The sequence below is a fragment of the Cebidichthys violaceus genome, unplaced genomic scaffold (genome assembly GCF_023349555.1).
Source record: "Cebidichthys violaceus isolate CVI_PGR_0920_01 unplaced genomic scaffold, fCebVio1.0.p SCAF_36, whole genome shotgun sequence".
Lineage (NCBI taxonomy): Eukaryota > Metazoa > Chordata > Actinopteri > Perciformes > Stichaeidae > Cebidichthys > Cebidichthys violaceus.
Window position 1 is genome coordinate 281,691 of NW_027176550.1, and position 21,331 is coordinate 303,021.

The 21,331-nt window shown below is 42.7% G+C and overlaps 2 protein-coding genes across 2 annotated transcripts in view; both read right to left on the reverse strand.

Annotated features, from left to right (window-relative positions):
- The window catches only part of rapgefl1 (Rap guanine nucleotide exchange factor (GEF)-like 1), a 24,463-nt gene extending 15,477 nt beyond the window's left edge, over positions 1–8,986 (reverse strand). Inside the window, exons 1-4 of the mRNA XM_068725624.1 lie at positions 8,137–8,986; positions 7,647–7,856; positions 6,981–7,288; positions 656–734 (exon numbers count right to left, since the gene is read on the reverse strand). Of these exons, the coding sequence (XP_068581725.1) occupies positions 656–734; positions 6,981–7,288; positions 7,647–7,849 (590 nt within the window). The 5' untranslated portion in view covers positions 7,850–7,856; positions 8,137–8,986. The remainder of the gene's footprint in view (positions 1–655; positions 735–6,980; positions 7,289–7,646; positions 7,857–8,136) is intronic.
- A 4,182-nt stretch (positions 8,987–13,168) lies between these two features.
- Positions 13,169–20,958, reverse strand: casc3 (casc3 exon junction complex subunit). The gene is given in 14 exon segments (XM_068725717.1): positions 13,169–13,257; positions 14,051–14,150; positions 14,152–14,262; positions 14,479–14,645; positions 14,756–14,854; positions 15,834–16,010; positions 16,775–17,384; positions 17,386–17,767; positions 18,126–18,302; positions 18,478–18,626; positions 18,843–19,151; positions 19,656–19,711; positions 19,850–19,874; positions 20,764–20,958. Coding segments are annotated over 13 exon segments (2,493 nt in total). The 3' UTR covers positions 13,169–13,257; positions 14,051–14,114.
- Positions 20,959–21,331: the final 373 nt, after the last annotated feature.

Genomic DNA, 21,331 nt, shown 5'->3' on the forward strand with positions numbered 1-21,331 from the left:
TTCATTTGTATTTTACACTACGCAGATTTGTATCTGCTTCATTTTAATCTGCGGTCATCATCTCATAACTGTTTTTATTGATTTATGTGATTTTACTGAATGTGTTGCTTTAAGTGCTTTTTTAATATTTGCACACATATTCCTCTATTTTTCTAAACGTGATATGTTTCATGTAAACATCATATTCTGATACCCTGAATGACAATAATAACTATATATAATACATAATATATATAATAACACATTAAGAACTAATTCACAATATTCAAACACAATATGATGTTTACATGAAACACATCCCATTCTGAATATTGTCATATTACTGGAATAATGGTGGATTATTATCTGATATCATTTATTAAAGTTGGAACAACATATTTACCTTTAAGAGGATTTATTCTGCAGCTTGTGAAGTTAAACGTGTGTTAAGTTTGCCCTGCGGGGGGCGCTACAGGAGAGGTCAGGGAGTCGTTAAAATGTAAAGAGACATTTCATGAAATCTACAGATTAGACAATCAAGGAGGAGGATTCCCTGAGTGTTGGACTGAAGGAGGTGAGACAGGAAGTGTACGCCTGCAGGCAGTGAGCAGGAGAGAAACCCAACGGCTAAACCGATCCAGGTGAGTCCAGGTGAGTCCAGGTGAGTGAAGGATACTGCTGCAACAGGACTTGCTGGAACCGGTCGGCCGCCAGGAAGATGGGATGAGTCAACATGAAGTCATCCAGCAGGGTTTCTACAGAGACACAAACACAGAGCTCACATTTACAGACTGTACCTGAACGCTCATTCACACACAACCGATTGTTGTGTATTCTAGTTGCTTTGGGTTTTTTTTTTTCTTCTTCCTGAGACGAAGAGTATGATTGGACAACCAGTGAGGTTCAGATTCTGATTCTACCGATGATGAAGATCGAACAACAAACGAGGTGAACCAGAGAGAGATCGCTGCTTTGGTCAAAGGTGAAGAAAACAAACGTCCACCTGAAGCAGACGAGCTCACACACACACATATGGAAATACTGATCAGATATCTCTTGAATTTATGGCTGCAAGTGGTTCTCACACACACACACACACACACACACACACACACACACACACACACGCACACACACACACCCACACACACACACACACACACAGTAAATGTAGGCCATGAAGACATCTTTAGACTTCTTTTATGACAAAGGATGAAAAGAAGAAAATCAGATTTAAGTATTTTTAGAAAGAAACATTCAGAACTAAAACACGACGATGATGAAGATGAAGAAGAAGATGAAGAAGATGATGATGAAGGTGATGAAGAGGAGGAGGAGCTGCTGCAGCAAACGGCTGTAATTTAAGATGCTGAAACAGCACGACTCAAAACCTGTGAAATCCACTGTGTGTGTGTGTGTGTGTGTGTGTGAGAGTGATGCATGCTGCAGTGGGCGTGTCCTGTCAGGGTCCGCCTCTCTGCAGGCGGTTACCATAGAGACAGCACGTTGCCGACAGTGAGAGGATGAAGAGGGAAGTGAACGTCATACGTGTGTGTGTATCTCTGTGTGTGTGTGTGTGTTTGTCTCTCTCTGTGTGTGTGTGTGTGTGTGTGTGTGTGTGTGTCTGTGTGTGTTTGTCTCTCTCTGTGTGTGTGTGTGTGTGTGTGTGTGTGTGTGTGTGTCTGTGTGTGTTTGTCTCTCTCTGTGTGTGTGTGTGTGTGTGTGTGTGTGTGTGTGTTTGTCTCTCTCTGTGTGTGTGTCTAATATTCACCTGAATGTAGATGAAATAATAAACTGTATTATAGACTTAATGAAATAAACATGAGGAAGCTGGTTTAACAGAGTGAAGCGTCTTCCTCAGAGATGATCTTTGGTTGATTTACAGACACAAACACTGATGTTAAAAGTTTTTTTCACAATGATTCTGATTGAATCAATAATATTAGTGATCAGCTGATAACAACAATAAGCCTGATCTGTACTGAGCATGTGCAGCTTTTCTGTTTCTGGGATCAGAACAACTTTAGTTTGTTTGTTTGTCAACAGAATTAAAGTAAAAACATTTGAACACTGTTTCCAGTCATAGAAACGTCCTCATAAGAACACATAAACAAGCTGCTCACACTAACTGGTCTACTGGAGCTGTCAATCACTGTGTAGCCCCGCCCCTAAAGCATCCCCTGCTTTATGGTCTGTGTGACTCTAAATGGAGCATAATGTACTAAATGAACATCATGCTGTATTGAAGAAGACTGTAAACTAGAGTTTGAGACCATAAACTCATGTTTACAATGTTTACTGAGGGAATAAATCAAGAGAGAAGTAGAGTCATTTTAGACTAGACTTCTATACAACCAGAGGAGTCGCCCCCTGGTGGACACTAGAGAGAATGCAGCTTTAACACGTGTAGCTTTAAAGAACTTTAAAGAACCGGAGGTTGTCTCCCGAGTGTGACTTTAACCTGCTGCTAAAACAACTATGTGGACACAGAACCTTTAGAACCTTTACTGCAGTAAAAATATCTGAATCTGTAGACTCTGCTTCAGAACTTTTGAATCCAGGAAGACCATGAAGAACCATCAGAACACCAGAACCATTAGAACCATCACAATATCTGAACCATCACAAAGGTTCTGTTCTGTGGTTCTTCCGTCTGATTGGAGTCTTTCTGTGTTTCTCTCTTCCTCCCACTCCTCTTCTTCAAATGTCTGGTTAAGAGCTGGTTGCTATGTCAACAGGTGCTAAAGAGCCTCTTATGTATCCACACACACACACACACACACACACACACACATCTTGACAAACAGGAAGCTGAACGAGGGAAACCTGCAGAGGAAGAGGAGGAGGTAGGTGAGCGAGTGGGCGGCGTCATCTCTTCTTCTTCTTCTCTTTGAGAAGAGATGAAGAACAATCATCATCATCCTCCCACTCAGATCAGAGAGTTCATATGTGGTTCACAATGAAAGGTTGTTTATATTCTGATACGCACCTGAACGAACCTCAACGTACCTAACTACACGTACTTGAACACACCTGCCTCAACACGCCTGCACCTGAGCGTGTGTGTGTGAAGCTTAAGCAGGTTTGTTCCTAATATAGGAAACTCATCGTCTATCTGTTCTCACACACACACACACACACACACACACACACACACATAATATTATGGGATGGCAGACATTGTGAACATGATGGAATCTCTGTTTGTTGATTTAGTGGAACTTTTATTTGGATGATTTAATTTAATATATAAAATGATTAATCAAGGTAATAAATCTATTTTATTAACCAGAAACAATAACGTTTGTCTGAATTTATATATAATTGTTTTTATTTTTATTTATTTTGCATCTTGAATCAAACCTGTTTGATTCAAGATGTTCACAGGATGTGAATCAGGAGGTGGAACATATATCATAATTAATAATAACATTTGAACAAAATATGATGTCAGTGAAAGAAACAAAGACAGATGAATCAAAGTGTATTGTGGTTTAGTATTAATTTAGGTGTGTGTGTGTGTGTGTGTGTGTGTGTGTGTGTGTGTGTGTGTGTGTGTGTGTGTGTGTGTGTGAGAGCAGGTAAAACCAGACAGGTGAGATTTCATCATCATCAACGTAGGTGACATCAAAGACGAAGAACATCAGAACAAATAAACACTTTGTGACTGTGTGTGTGTGTCTCTGTTCACTAACTGTTCAGGTACTCTGTACTCTACCTGTTCAGGTACTCTGTTCTCTACCTGTTCAGGTACTCTGTTCTCTACCTGTTCAGGTACTCTGTACTCTACCTGTTCAGGTACTCTGTTCTCTACCTGTTCAGGTACTCTGTTCTCTACCTGTTCAGGTACTCTGTACACTACCTGTTCAGGTACTCTGTACTCTTCCTGTTCAGGTACTCTGTTCTCTACCTGTTCAGGTACTCTGTACTCTACCTGTTCAGGTACTCTGTACACTACCTGTTCAGGTACTCTGTACTCTACCTGTTCAGGTACTCTGTACACTACCTGTTCAGGTAGAATTTGTTCTTTGCTCATAAAAACTGTGAAGAGCAACGTTTTAAGCTTCCTTTCTAAAATAAATTGGACTGAATATGAACTGAGACGTGTTCATAACACTGAGCTGATGTTAAAGAATCCTCTGAAGGTTTAACAAGAACAAAGAACGTCTTCATCACTTCATAAATGTGTTTCTACTAAAACAAAACACTTTGTTCTCTTCAGGACGAACAACGAGACGTTAAAGTGAACATCAGGAGCTTTTTACTTTTGTGTCTGCAGCCGGAAATAAACCTGAAACACAACAAACTATATTTATAGACTGATATTTATTTATACATTTAGATGTGAACACCTTTAACGAGCTCGTTAACACTTCAAACACCTGACAGGTGGAAGCAGAAATAAATCCGTTATCAATACAGACATGAAGCCCAGTGTTCATAAACCTACTGGACCCTGTGACAGGTGACTCACCTCCTCTCAGCCAATCAGAGAGCAGATACCTGACCTTCTATCTCGACAGGTTAAACTGCATCAGATCCACTGGCTTGAATACTGAGATTATTGTTCGTTAGGCTGAATGTAGAACTGGTTCCACTAGTCCAACCAGTAGCCACCAGTTAGCCACCACCACTCCTGTATTTACTGGTTTACCTGTGTGTTTCAGCTAAGGGCCGTCAAGCTAGTCAGCATGCTAACCAACAAGCTAGCCAGCATGCTAACCAACCGACCAATCAACAGAAAGGGAATCAGGTTGTGTTTCACAATATTCTAATAATATATATGTATATGGCAGGCAGCAATCAGAGCTAAATATTTAATAGGTATATATATTTAACAATTAATTTTTTGTAATTTTAGTATTTTTTCAGTATTGTTTGAATTACATTTTTAATTGTTTTTTTTAACTGCTGTACTGTTTCATATTACAATATTTTATCATGTAGGCCATCAAATTAAGGTTTTTTGTTTGTTTTAGGATTTTTATAAATATTTAAGAATATATTTTTTAATTTGGGGATTTTTAGAAACATAACATTTGTTTATCTTAATTTGTTTTGGGGATCTCAAAAATCTTTTAATAAATAAATAAATATATAAAATATTTTATAAATAATGTAGGCACTTAATAAAGCAAAGGTTTTTTATGTTAAAATATTTTACAAATATTAATTGCTTTTAAATTATTTTCTGAAAAGCTTTATAACACATTTTGTGACATACATATATATATATTAAAATATTAAAATATCCATCCATCCAATTATTTAAAAATACATTTGTGTTGTTGACCTCTTTTTATGTGTTTCTGTTTCTGGAAAAATCTGACGTCAACACCAAATGAAACGTGGACACAAACACAAAAACACAAACACACCCTTCAGCTGAGAACAGGCGGCAATCACTGCACACACGCACAGATACACACACACACACAAGAGACAAACATTCCTGCAGGAACACATACGTACACGCATGCATGCACACCCACTTCAGCTGTAATAAGCAGGCTGCGTTTCTGAAAGAGGACGGCAGCGATTATGTAACCACACACACACACACACACACACACAGTAACACACACACACACACACCGAGGCTGCAGGAACAGTCTGTATTATGTGAACTATCCTGCAGAAAAAAACGGCTGAATCTGAATGTGAAGGACGACGTTTTTCTGAACGAGTCGAGACGTTGAATCCTAAAATGTCAGATTCAGTTAGTTTCCCTTCACTTCTTCTTCTTCCTGCTTCTTTCTTTCTTCGCACGCGACGCGTCTTCAGGTTTAGACACGAAGTCTCAGACTGCTGCCGACAATGATTCTCTTCATTAATTAATTTATGGATATTTATAACATGTTAGAAGAACGTGACGTCTTCAAATATCTCGTTTAGTCCAAAAGCCAAACAGATTCAGTTTATGGAGGTAAAACTGAAAAGACATTAATCAATAAACACAATTAGTTTCTGATGGTTCAAAAACTAATTGACAGATTCTGTTTAGGGGACTTATTGTTCTTCTAATGTTTATTATTATTTTATATTGTCTTACAGCACAAAAAACGAGGTGCGTTTCACGTATCAGTATGAAACTTTGTAGATATATAAATTCACATTATATGTGACGTACAAAAAACCCTCTTGGATGTTTGTCCCAAACCCAGCAGGAAGTCGACCATTTTGAATTCTATGACATTCTTTTGTCCGTTTCAAAGCGCATTACTATTTTTTAGGAATTAGCTGCTTAGTTTCAGCTTCTGCAGTCTCGATCAGAAGACGTATTTTTTTGACTTTATCAGTAATCAACAAAAAACAATCAGCTAAAAACAATCCGACGTCTGTTAGCTTAGCAGCTAATAAACGTGGAGCTAAAGCCGGAGAGACGCCAACGTTGCTAAAAACCAGAAACAGGAGCTGAAGAGACGAGAAAGATTTAAACTGTGTGTTTATCGGCTGATATGTTTTTTATAACTAGTTTACTAGCAACAAAAAGTCACAGCAGAGAGTTAGCATGCCGTTAGCTAGCTACATCCTCATGTTACAGGTTACGTTAAAAAGTACAAGAAACATTCAGGACTTGAACATCCAATAAAATGTATTTTCTTCTTGTGACGTTAAAAAGTGAAACATTCTGTTTTTTACTATTTAGAAAATGTTTCCAACACGTCAACGAGCAGCACGGAGCTCAGAGTTAGCGTGACGTTAGCGTGACGTCAATAGAGCATATTACCACAATAACATTGTGATATTATGTCAAGTATCTCTCTTTTAATCTTTAGTTTAATGTAAACTATTAATATTGCAAACAGAAATTAAACCTTTTGATGATTGTTTTAGATGAATTAAGAAAAATGTAAAACTGCATAAAAATCCCGTTAACATCTGAATGTGGTTCCTATGATTCACTGAAAGACGATAAAATATGATGAAGCATGTGGCGTCATCATCATCATCACCATGTTGGACGTCCTCACAAACCACCACAGAGCTTCTGGTCTCACCTGTACAGACTCCGGAGCGTTTTCCCGCCGCGCTGTCCAGCAGAGCGAAGGTAAGGTTGTCCGGTGTGTCGGGAGGAAGAGGCGTCCCTCCTCCTCCTCCTCCTCCGCCTCCTCCTCCTCCTCCGCTCTCCGTGATCAGACTCGCCTCAGAGCTCTGCTCGTCGCTGGACAGAGACGGACTTCGGACGTCTCCGGATCCAGAACCGGAGGATCCGTTAGCGCTGCTGCTGCTGCTGGGGGGCACCGTGACCAGACCACCACCGGGCCCCGGGGCCGAGGGCCAGGAGGGGGGGTCCTCACTGTCGGGGCTGTAAAAGGGGGGGGGGGGGGGGGGGGGTTCAATGTTTACAGGAACAAAAAATGGGACATTGGCAAAAGACACGCTATCCAACCCTGAGTCTCTTATAGATTTACTTACAACGTGCTGTCTGACACTCCCACCACGTAAGAACAACATTCTACACGCTATGCTAAACTAGCTTAGCATGAAAACCAACAGCAGCACACGCGCTACAAACCGAGAATTTTGTGAACCCCTAATATATATATATATATATATATATATATATATATATATATATATATATATATATGACACTTTGGGGGCCAATGGGGGCCCCTCTGACCCGTCAACTTCGGCCCAACATTCACATAGGTGTCTCTCACCTGAACACCTCCCTCGGCTGCCCGCTCTCCGGTGACGTCTCCCTGAAGAACGGGACGACCCGGGACAGGCTGGCCCGCCGGCGGGACGCCCCCGTCCCCCCGGAGGCCTTATCCGCCCCCCCGCCGACGAAGCCCCCCGCCCGGGTCAGCGCCGTGGTCTGCTTCTTCAGGAACTTCTCCAGCGGCTTCATCCCGGCCGGCATGGTGGGACTGTGGTGGTGGAGGAGGTGGTGATGGGGGGGGGGGGGTGATGCAGAGAGGAACGGAGCACAGGGGGGGGCTACATCATACAGGCCCCCGCAGGTCGGGGAGGGCAGGTGTGAGCGCGCGCGGAGATCTTTAACCCATCTGAGGGGGTGCAGGAGGAGGTGCAGGAGGAGGAACTCCGTCTGTCTCCGGGTGTCACCGGGATGTCAACCCTCCATTTGTACCAAAAATAATAATAATAATAATAATAATAATAATAATAATAATAAAGAGAAGGAGAAACCTGCTCCGTGGGCCGCTCCTCCTCCTCCCACGCGTCTCCTCGCTCTCTGCAGCAAAAAACACACGGAGATCCGAGAATCACGAGAATATGAAGCCGCGAACAGAGCCGCTCCTCTCCGGTAGGTTCCAGTAGCTGAACCGGGACACCGTGTGTGTGTGTGTGTGTGTGTGTGTGTGTGTGTGTGTGTGTGCGTGTGTGTGATTCCTCTCCGTGATCTCTCCGGGACAAACAGTGGCGCGTGAAGCGATCGACGTCGTTACAGGATAATAATCCGGTCTCACACCTGGAGGAGATAAACCCGCCCGGTCCGGTGCGTTTGGGTGCTGTCGGTTTTCTCAGCAGCGGACGGTGGTGTGTGTTTTTTTTTTTTTTTTTACTGCAGAGGCTCCGTCGGTCCTCGCGATCTCTCTCTCTGTCTGTCTCTCTCAGTCTCTCCCTCTCTCTCTCTCTCCCTCCCACCCTCTCTCTCTCTCTCTCTCTCAGTCTCTCTCTCCCTCCCACCCTCTCTCTCTCTCAGTCTCTCTCTCTTAGTCTCTCTCTCTCTCTCTCTCAGTCTCTCTCTCTCCCTGTCTCTCTCTCTCTCAGTCTCTCTCTCTCCCTGTCTCTCTCTCTCTCTCTCCCTGTCTCTCCCTCTCTCAGTCTCTCTCTCTCCCTCTCTCTCTCTCTCTCTCTCTGTCTCTCTGCTTCTCTCTCTCTCTGTCTCTCTTTCTCACTGTCTCTCTTTCTTTCTTTCTTTCTTTCTCTCCCTTTCTCTCTCTCTCTCTCACTTTGTCTGTCTCTCTCTCTCTCACTTTGTCTGTCTCTCTCTCTCTGTCTCTCTCTCTCTCTTCTCCCTTTCTGATAAATTAGTAGAAGAAGTGACTGGTAACATTCTCTCCCCCCTCCTCTCTGATCTGCTGCAGTAGCTCTCTACACATTAACCTCCGGTGCTGTAAAATTGATGGAAATGAAAATATCCCCGACGACAGTTATGAGCTCATTTAATTCATCCAGTAGAGCAGGAAGTATTAGTACTGATAGTAGTAACTCGTGTACATATATATATATATATATATATATATATGTATATATATTTGTATTATTGTGGGATGTGCAACATCATCAGCCCTTCAGCTCATTCAGGTATATTTACATACAAAATATAAAAAGTAGAACTAATACAAAATGGTACATTTCACAGCATTCTGCTAACAGACTTGTCCATGTTTATGATTGGTCAGCTCCCGCTAACCCCGCCCCCTTCACAATTGATTTCCTGAGCCAATAACCAGCTTCATGTGACCGTCTAGAGGATCTGGTTGTTCTGGTTCTTTAAACCAGAGAACCAGGAGATAAACTGGGTGTGTTGAACTCACGTCATAGTACAGACCCCCGATCTCAGCTACAGCTACGGGTCCCCACTAGGACTAGTGTGTACGTGTGTGTGAACATCAACATGTACACATTTGCTGACCCGTCATTGATCTGTGTACTATCATTATGTGTTGTAATCTGATCGTTTCTTGTCACAGTTTCAGAACCACAAACTGTAACTGGACACACACACATTGACTCATCTACCTCCTCCTCCTCCTCCTCCTCCTGTACGAATGACCGACTCCTCCTGGAGGAGCAGTTTGCAATATGTTCCTGTAAAGTGACACCACCTCCATCACCTGACAGAGGACTCCTTCTACAGAGACTCACAACCTCTTCATCCTCACCGTAGTGATGGACGTCGTGGGGACCGCTAAAGGAAGCAGAGTCCCCACGATGTCTGTAAACAAACTCTTTGTTAGGTTTAAGAAAAGATGATGAGATACTTCTCTGGTGGTTTGTGTTGCTCGTCGTCTGAACACAATAAGACAGTGTGTGTTACACAATGACGTCAGTGTGTGTCTAGATTCTAACATTATGTTCAACGCATCACTGAGTATGTGTGTCAACAGGCCCGGGGTCCACCGTGTGTGTGTGTGACGTCAGGCAGGCTGACAGAATGGGAGCTCACTTCTGTGGACACACACACACACACACACACACACACACACACACTCGATGACAGCTGTTCATCAGTGAGAAGTGGACATGCTAACGGTTTCCAGTCTTTATGCTAAGCTAACCATGTTGCGACCTTTTAACTAAAACGTTCATATCTGAACTTTACATTGTGACCGACGTGATTTTACATTTGAACAAAAATGTTTGTTAAATAAATACAGAGTAAGAAAATATTTAAGAAATAAATAAATTAAACAGATATAAAGAAAAAAATTGTTTTTCAGAGTTTATTTTAGTAAATTGTTCAACATGGCGACGTAAACTCATTTTATTATGAAGAATGTGTGGCTGTATTTTTATTGTATTTTCTATTTTTTGTCTAATTGACAACCTAATACGTTTTAATACATTCATTTTATTTACTTACTTTTAACGTATTTATGTGGATTTAGTTTTTATTTTATTATACACTCTGTATGTGTGCACTTTAAATGGATATCAGAAAATATATGAAGAAATAAGAGAAGACAAAGAAAGAAAATAAATATAAAAGAGAAAAATAGAAAAAGAGCCGATATGAAGACAGTCGAGAGAAAGAAAGCCGACGTGTGACTGGTCGAGTGGCTGTTACATCATTAACGAGCCAATCAGAAGGCAGGACGCTCCACTTCAAACCAACAGTGACATCATCGTCGACATCATGACCTCAGCGTCATGGTAACGGCACACTTCTGACCTCTTTTTATTCTCCGACACTAAAGAAAGAATAAAGTTTTGTGGTTTTGAATGCTGCTACAGGGACGTCGTCGTCGTCACGAAGCCTTAAAATGAGACAGAAAACCAGCCGAGCCTCTCTGTGTTCAGCTGCTGCTGCTGAATATTCATGAAGAGACACGGGCTGCGATTGGCTGTCACATAACAGACCCCCCCCCACGCAGCACATGAATATTCATGTAGCGGTCAGAGCAGGTGTGAAGAGAAGAAACGCATTAAGAGATCAAGTTTATTATTCTTATGTTCTTTATTGATCCTCTGAGTGGACGACAACGTTCTCCACAAACAAACAAAACCACCATCATCATCATCATCATCATCACCATGGTAACACTGAAACAGATCCACAGATATGACACGTGAAAGAAAAGAAAGTTACCCTCTAAATGTTTCTAAAATAAAAAACTACTTCATCAAAGTCTCTTCTGAGACGGAACGAGTCTCACCTTCGATGAGGCCGACGCCAACGTTAGCCCCGCCCCCCACCGCTGGCTCCGCCCCCAAAACGCTTCAAAAAATACGAACGAATCAGAGCCAACGAAGGTGAAATAAATGTAATTAAATATAGAGAAAAATAACCTCTGAATTTATAAGATTAAAGTCATAAATTTACAAGAAAAAACAAACAGAGTGAATGTTCTGAAAGTATGACATGTTTAAGCTTTGATCACATGACTTTAACCTCATCGTTTCAGACTTTGTAACTTATGTATTTTGACCGTTAACGCATTTGAAGATGTAGATTTCTCTGAAGCAGAATTCTGCTCGTATTGTTCAAAATAAAGTATTTTATTTATGAGACGAGCTGAAGAAGAGTAGTAGTTTAAAGTGATACGCTCTTATTTTGGTAAATAAAAGTAAAATATCCTGTTTCCTCTTAGTTTAAATACTTTTCTTTCTCATAAATCATTTTAAACTAAATACTTTTATTTATTTGAACATTTGAAGACGTTTAGTTTGAATGAATATAATGAGTCGTTGCAGTAAAACAGGAATATTCACCGTTCATTATAGATTCTATAAACTTCCTTTAATTTGACTTCTAACCACAAACAATAAAATAAAACAAACCGCTGAAGATGAAGAGAAACAAAAATACATTTTAATAATCAGAACCTTTTCTTTAGAGTTTAACAGTTTCTGTTTTTATAAAGTGATTTGTTGACACGTGAAAACAAAAGAGTCGGACAGGAAGTCGTCACCTCTACAATAAAAAACAAACAAAGAGTATTAAAAAGGAAACATTTCAAAAAGGAAATAAAAACACAAATCAAAGTCAAACCGTCTTTAGTCGAAATGAAATCCACCGTTTTAACGTTCGAGGTCCCTGAAGAAGCGTTTTAATTTAAATCTGTTCCGTCTCCTCCAGCTTCTATTTACACGTTTAGGTTTCTATTTACAGCGGTGAAGAAGTCAGTTCCTCAAACACGTTCATCACGTTCTGCTCAATCAACAGCTCAGACATGTTTAAACAAAAAAGAAAAAAGAAAAGAAGGCAAAACTACGGAAGCCCAGAGAGACAAGTAGAGAAAAAAAACCACTTTATATCAACAGTTTATTATGACGCGAGAACAGCTGAAAGAGTTCATGTTTGAGTCCTCATGTAAATAACTGTCATGTTTCAGCAGGTTCTGAAGCATGAATGTGTGTTGATCTGACAGACAGAATATTCAAGTTTCTATTTCTTTATAAATTTACCACTTTAATCTCGGAAATTCTGTTTTTTCTGCGTTATTTAAAAATTTTTTATTTACCTTTATTTTTTAACCTAGTTTACAGCAAAAAACAGTGAAAAAAATTATAATTTGTTTAAAATGTAATCAATTTATGTGGACAAAACCTCACAAACTGTCTAATGAGTTTAAGTTGCAGATGAACCGAGTCTGCCTGTCTGCCTGCATGGAGGGAATAAAACACCCACGAGTAGAAGGTATTTTCAGGAAGCACCGGTTGAGACGAGAAGCTGCATTCAAACTAAACATCTACGCAAACGTTGTGACTGAAGATAAATCCTGTTGGTGTTTCTGTGATCTTCTGATCGGACTCAGAACTAAAGAACCGAGAGAACAACGAAGAGACTCAACAAACATAAACCGGGTTCTGAGCTCCACGCCGGAGCTTAAATGCTTCTAAAGGGTTCAACTCATCAGTCCGACAGGAGAACGTTGTTCTACATCTCCGGGTTCAGCTTCGCTCAAAGACACGTTGGTGGGAATCAAACCTGTGAACAGTCTGACGGACGACCTCACTGCTACAGGGTGGAGAACAAAGAGGAGGAAAAACAGAAGAGTGATGCTGAGGGTCACCTGGAGAGCCCACCTGTCTGCCCCCCCGAACCACATGGTGCTCCTCACTGACCCTCCCGTCCTCCTACGGAGACCAAAACAACAAACCGCCATTTTGTTTTTCAAACAAATCAGACGTCTTCAAAGAATACACATTTAAAGAATAAGTACAGTATAAAGTACAATATGTACCTCTGAGATGTAGTACAGTATAAAGTACAATATGTACCTCTGAGATGTAGTACAGTATAAAGTACTACATGTACCTCTGAGATGTAGTACAGTATAAAGTATAATATGTACCTCTGAGATGAAGTACAGTATGAAGTACTACATGTACCTCTGAGATGTAGTACAGTATAAAGTACAATATGTACCTCTGAGATGTAGTACAGTATAAAGTACAATATGTACCTCTGAGATGTAGTACAGTATAAAGTACAATATGTACCTCTGAGATGTAGTACAGTATAAAGTACAATATGTACCTCTGAGATGTAGTACAGTATAAAGTATAATATGTACCTCTGAGATGAAGTACAGTATGAAGTACTACATGTACCTCTGAGATGTAGTACAGTATAAAGTACAATATGTACCTCTGAGATGTAGTACAGTATAAAGTACAATATGTACCTCTGAGATGTAGTACAGTATAAAGTACAATATGTACCTCTGAGATGTAGTACAGTATAAAGTATAATATGTACCTCTGAGATGTAGTGCAGTATGAAGTACTACATGTACCTCTGAGATGTAGTACAGTATGAAGTACTACATGTACCTCTGAGATGTAGTACAGTATGAAGTACTACATGTACCTCTGAGATGTAGTACAGTATAAAGTACTACATGTACCTCTGAGATGTAGGACTCACCTGTAGGTGTCGGTTTGAGGTGAGGCTGATTCTGGATGGGGTGGGGGGGTGAAGGTGGGCGGAGTCACTCTGAGGCGAAGCGCATCTCCGGTGGGGGGGGGCTTGACGGTGACGGGCTGCGAGGTACGTCGGGGGGGCGATGGTTTGGGCTGAGCCTGCTGCTGCATGGTGTCGTAGTACGTCACTCCTCCATAGGTCACCTGGGCCTGAGCCTGACACATTCAAATGAAACTTTATCATCAACAGGACAGAGAACGTCACTGCTCTCACTACATTCAAATGAAACTTTATTGACAACAGGACAGAGAACGTCACTGCTCTCACTACATTCAAATGAAACTTTATTGTCCACAGGACAGAGATCGTCACTGCTCAGGAGATTCAAATTAAACTTTATTGTCCACAGAACAGAGGACAGACAGTCTTACCTGAGGAGTCGGGTACATGGTCGGGTACGGGAAGGTCATGACCCCCGGCGGTGGGTAGAAAGGCGGCGGCAGCAGCTGCTGCGGTTGCCCCGGCGACAGAGAAACAGGCGGGCCCCCGTAGAGGGCGGGGTTAGCAATCGGGCCGCCTGATTGGTGGGGATGGAGACCTGAGGAGTAAGATGAGTGAGAAAGAAAACAAAAAACTTCTTGATCCTTTAAAAAAGAGGTGGTGAGAAGGGGGGGGGGGGGGGGGGGGGGGGGGGGGGGACAGACTGACCGGGGTGGGGCAGGTGCATCTCAGGCTGGACCAGCATGCCTTGTGGCGGGATGGGGGCGGGGCCATCTCCGTGGGCGTAGATTGGTCCTTGGTACGACACTGAGAGACAGACGGGTTCATCAGGCATGTACAAGTACTACACCACATTTTAAGAGTACTTCTACTCCGCAAACTTTTTCTTTTTACTCTTTTATCCAAAATATAAATATTACCTTTTAGAATATGATGCACTCTTAGAAATAAATGACATACAGTGATTAAATCAACTCCACAGATTCACACCGACTACGTTTACTAAATACAAAATATTCAGTTTTTGCCCCCCCAAAAAAGAACTTATGACAAATAGTTCACTATTTCATTTGTATGAGTAAATAATCACTTTAGTTCGAGTTTTACCAAAACTGTGTCTTTATACGAGCTTGTTGAGATCAACTCCATTAACCAGCCGGAGGGTTAGAAGAGCAGGTTTTCTTTAAACAAAATCGCCAAAACTTCACCGATTATCACAACCAGAAGCTTTAAAAAAACGCCATTATCAGCGGAATATTATCTTTCCAACAGTCCTTGAACACATCATGTGTGACAAAACTGTTCCATCAACTGTGAAGTCATGATTGATTCATCTGAGACCAACAAATCAGAGAAACTTTGAGTGAACTTCAGGAAGTGAACACAGAGAGGAGAGGAGAGGCTGAAACATGTCAACAGATTAACATTTATATATTTATAACACTCCTTATGTTTCCAACATTGGTAACCGTTGTAGATACTGGGGCAAATGTTAAATACAACTAATAACAATAACAACCTTCACACAACATAAAATACAAATCAAGGAACAGATCTATTCCATGAAGATCGTTATGAAACGCAGCGATGGGCTCTACTGCCCTCTGCTGGTGAGCAGGAAGTACTACTCGGACTGAAGAGGTACTGCAGTACGTTTTAAAGGGCCGGATCACTGATGGAGGTAAAATGACTGTTTTTGTGAATGTAACTAGTGAATATAACCGATATCGGTTCTTGTAAAACACTCGTACAGGCCTGGTACCCAGTGTGTGTGTTCTGGTCTTACTGGGTTCGTAGTAGTGTCCCTCCATCACCCCGAGGTGCATGGCGGGCGGCGCCGGCTCCGGGACGGGTCTCTGGCGTTGGGACGAGTAGCGCTTGGCTCGATTAGAGCCGACGCTCATCTCCTCCATGTTGGGGAACTGAGGCGGGCTGCTGGGGATGTGCATGGTGCTGGGGAGGCCTGAGGAGGGGAATATGGATCAATCAATCAATCAATCAATAAATATATAAAATAGTTGTCTTCATCGTTAACAACATTCATTTAAGAAGACATCATTTAAATATTCTACTGGGAATTAATTTATGACCTATGGAAGTCAAATCACTGTCTATGAAATGAACTTCACATTTATATCTAATCATTAGACAATAAACCGCTGGATGAATCTGGGCGTATGAAGAGAACGGAGAAATGTTGACAAGATATCAAATATATTTATGAAGTAAAACTTCAGTTTGCTCAAGAAGGAAGTAAATGTACAACGAGAAGGATGAAATAAAATCAGAAAGATCCAAACTACTCAGCAGAGTTCAGAAGAAGTACTCGTATTTGTACTGTGTTTTAGGTGAAGTACCAAGAATACTCATTTTCACTGAGCAGAGCCTGAAGGCATCACGATGTAACTGAAGTGAACCTCCGTTGGTTAGCCGTTAGCGGTGCTGCTAACGTTACTAGCTCTCCTCCTGTTGGTTGTTTACAATGAAACATGATCAGAGATCAGAGACTAGAACCACATGTTCTACTGAGTACTGGAGGAGAACCATCGTCAGGAGAACTTTATTTACACTGTGATGGTTAACATTAAAACTTTATTTACACTGTGATGTTAACGTTAAATCTTTATTTACACTGTGATGGTTAACGATAAAACTTTATTTACACTGTGATTGTCAACGATAAACAGTCTGTTACTCCACTAATGATGACGATGAAAGAAGACTCACCTCTCATCTCAGACCTGAAGTAGGACGTTGGACTCGGGCTCCAGCTCTGCCCTGCCAGACTGAGTCGAGCCACGTCCTGGTCCAGCTCCGTCACTGCTGCTCCTCCTGCTCCTCCTCCTCCTCCTCCTCCTCCTCCTCCTCCTCCTCCTCCCTGACTCGGCTCGTCTCCTGCTCCCGCCCAGCTCTTCCCTCCCACACCGCTGGGAGAGGAGGAGGAGGAGGCGGCGGCGTTCCCTCCTCCGGCGGTGGCGGACTCCTCCACAGACGGCTGTTTGCTGCCCAGGTCCGCGGGCCGAGAGCGAGTCCTGCGAGCCAGAGAGTAAGATTTACGCTCCACCGCCGGCCGCTCGGCGGGAGGAGAGGCCTCCCGATTGGCCGACTGTAGGGAGGAGGAGTCAGAGGAAGAAGCGGCCAATCCTGACGCGGACCTGTCGGCCCCGCCCCTCTGTTCCTGCTGCTGGCGTCTCGGCGACGCCGACTGGTAGCCGCCCGGTTGCGATGACGTCGCTGGCGTTACGACACGCGGGTCCTGATCCCGAACGCCTCCGACCGTAATGTCCTCGATGACCACAGAGGGGCCCCTCCCCCCCCCCGCCCCGCCCCGGTCCCCTGATGACCAAGCCCCGGTCCCCTGAGGGGTCAGACAGAGCTTTGGGGCCCTGTCGTTCTCTGGGGTGCATCTGGGGCGCGTTTGATTCGTTGTTGTTACTATTCCTGTATTGGGGCGGGAGGTGCATGTGGCCGTGGTGGGATGGACGGCTGCGGGACGGCGGCGGCCTGGAGGGGTTGTTGTTGTTGTTACGGTGAACGGAGGAGAGCGGGAGGGAGGAGGGGGAGGTGGAGGACGGGTGGATTGATGATGGAGGAGCTCCTCCTCCTCCTCTGTTCAGACCTCCTCCTCCTCCTCCTCCTCCTCCACTCTGCCAGGACCGGACCGGTCGCTCCCCTCCTCCGTCTCTCCACCGTTTGTCTCTGCTGGGAGACAAACTTTGTCTGCAGGGAGACAAAAACATTCAGATTAAACACATTAAACTCTTGTAGATTAAAGAGGCTTCAACCTTCTGAACCACAAAAACAGGTTTTATTCAAACAATCCCCCAAAACTACATTTATCACAACCAGAAGCTGTACAAATAGTCAGATTTTCATCTTTCCGACGGTCTTCGAACACATCATTTGTGATGAACGCTTCCGGCAAAAGAAAGAGCAAAACCCGAAGCTTTAATTTGTGACATTTGATCAGAAACATGAAGAGAGAAAATCCCATGACGTCATAAGTGGCGGTGCGTTCACTGACTCTGTTGCCCACCGATCCCCCCCCCCCCCCCCCCCCCCCCCCCCCCCCGCTCACCTGGGTCTGCGCTGTCGGAACGGTCGCTCCGCGGAGCCGCCGCCGTTGTTCCGGATGTCGTAGCCGTAGATGGCGACGAGCTCCTCGCGGCTCTTCGGCGCCTGTTCTTCTTCTCTGAACCGGTCGTGTTCCCAGCGGCCCTCGTCCTTCCACAGCTTCCTGTTACGACCTTTAGGTCTGAGAGAAGAAGAGACGCCGATGATGTCACTACGACTGTGCTGCTCTCTAACCCGATGACCAATATATTCATCTGTGGAGTTTTATGATTGTTCTACAACTTCAATGAGATGTATTCTGTAGAAAATATAAATAATAAATAATCATAATATTAATATTAATCATAATAACCCACCTCTCCTCCTCCTGGGCGTGTCCTCTGACGTCGTGCTCAAAGAACAAACCCTTCCTCGGGATGTAAGCCGGGTTCTTTCTGTCCTCGTCATCGTCGAGCTTCTGACCAGGTTTATCCCCCCCCTTCGTCTCAGGGTCGTCTGTGGACTCCTGTGTGTGTGTGTGTGTGTGTGTGTGTGTGTGTGTGTGAGAAATGACAGAAGCATTTCACTTAATGGAAGAACTGTTTTTTTCCACACAATCGCTCAAACTACCCCGTCCATCACAACCAGAAGCTGCAACACTGTCATAATCACCACACTGTTATATTTCCGAGGGTCCTTGAACACATCACGAGTGATGAACAACGCAATCATATTGTCTCACCTGTCCGTCTCCGCTCTGTCTCTCTCCTTCCAGGTTTCCTTTCTCTTCGGCTTTGCTCTCCTCTTTACTGCCTCCTCCTTCCTCCTCCTCCTCCCCTGTCTCCTTCGCTCCTTCATCCTCCACCACCACTACCACCTCCTCCTCCTCCTCCTCTTCTTCTTCTTCTTCCACCACCTCCTCCTCCTTCTCCTCTTCCTCCTCCTCCTCTACCTTCGCCGGGCCGTCGGCTGCAGGAGGTTTAAGCTCGCTGGCTGCTGGAGGAGCTTCTTCATCGCTGTACTGCTCAGCCTCCTCTTCCTCCTCCGCTCCCTAAAAGAGGAAGAGGAGTTTTTAACAGTTAAATACTGAAATCTTTATTGGTCCACTTATTTAGTGGAGAACATACATTTATTACAGAGAAACACATTTGAACTAAATTACATTTTTGGTTCTACTTTGAATAGATCTTGTGTGGTTTTATTATTATTATATTTCTTATTTATTTCTCTGTTTAAAGATAAAAAAACATCTTTTCAGCCGTTATGTTGAGCATAGAAACATAATCTGTAATTATTATTATTATTATTTAGTGGGTTTACTCTAACAGACTGGAATAAATATAGCACTTAGAATCTTATCACAATATATATATATATATATATATATATATATATATATATATATATATATATATATATTATATAATAGTAATAGTATAGTAATAATAACAACGTATTAACAGAGCATCTTCATCATCCTCCTCCTCTTCATATGGATCCCATTTAAACTAGTTAAACTAGTCAAACCAGTCCCACACAGCTGATGTGCGTTTACCTCTGAATGTGATCCGTTTTCTTCTGGATCAGCGCTGTCGTAGTCAGAGAGGACAGCTGGACGAAGACGAGACAGACAGACGAGTTATTTTAATTAATGTAGTCATTATTTTAATTTATTTAAATTACTGCACCAGTAAAACCAACAAGCTCTGTGTTACTGGTGTGTTGGTGTTGGTGGTGTCATGTCTTTACCTTCTCCGACTCCATCTTCACTCTCCTGCAGAGACACAAACAAACAAACAAACAAACATCAGCAGGAAGAACAACAACACTTAGCGTCTCAGTGGGAGACGCTAACATGCATGAGAAGCTTCATCCACACTAAGCTGTTCCTGTTTAAAACGTCTAAAACAAACATCACTGTTCAGGTTCACCGTCTGAGGGTGATGTGTAAACAGGAAGTAGATCGGTTGCTTAGTTACAGAAGAGTATTATAGTACTCTTGATATTTATAATATGAATCTATAAACCTAGTTACAAGGCTGCAGAGAGGTCTGTCTGTCTGTTAGTACTTTTACTGTAACATAGTATTATCACTGAGTGGCATTAGTACATAGTACTTTTACCGTGTGGTATTAGTACTTGTAGTGTAACATAATATGATCACTGTGGAGGTATTAGTACACATAGTAAAGGACCTGAAAACGTCATCACTGCCCCTCAATAACAAATATCAGTTCTAAGTGAACGAGACTTCTGGACGTGGCATAAGTCTCGTTAGCATTAGCATTGGGCCTAGCCGGGTGCTAAACAGAAAACCCTAACTCCCTGCCAACGCCTGGGTGGAAACAGTCTTTTCAAGCTAAGCTAACTGGCTAATGTGACAATCTGGGGCTTCTCATGTTTAGTAGAAACCCTCCAGAGAGTCGCGGTACCGGTGTTATGGTGAAATGTGCATCCGTGTAAACACGTTCCAAGTGGCGCCTTTTCGTCTCCCGTTTCACGACAACACGGTCATCTACCAGGACTGTTTACAATAAAAACAGCTCATTCAACGTACCACAGTATTACAGTTGGAACCTAACAACTCTCCATGTTAAACAGCGCTGACGTTAAAGCAGCTAACTTGTGGTTTCCTTCAAGCTAACACTAAGCTAGCTACTCACACACTCGGACTCCGCGGCGACTTTCGGCTCGACCCGGGTCGCCGTTACTTCCGGTGGGTCTGGTGGATCCTTCACGCGACTCTTGGTGGTCGGAGACCCGGATCTCCCGCTGTCAGAACCAGAACCAGAACCTGAACCGGACTCGTCCTCGCTGTCCTGAGACGCGCGCCTCCTCCTTCGCCGCCGGTCCGCCATCTTAGATCTAGAATGGTTGGAAACCGGAAACAGGAAACAGGGGCTCTATTTCTTCTTCCTTTTTGAGGTTTATTGGCAGTTGGCAAACAATGAATTGGTGCATTACCGCCACCACCTGGATCAGGATGTCTAGTACTGACAGTTTAGTATAAAAAAAGAAAAAAGTAATGAACAAATTAGAAATTAAAAATTAAAATGTTTAGCTCATCATCAGACATCTTATTTTGTATCTACTGCCACCTGTTGGAGTTTATGTTTCAACGTAAAAGTATTGATTGATCAGTAAAATGTTTCTGGATTAATATTACTGCTGCATTAATGTATATGTTGAACGTTAACTCCTTTATATCCTCATATTCTGTACGATCATATG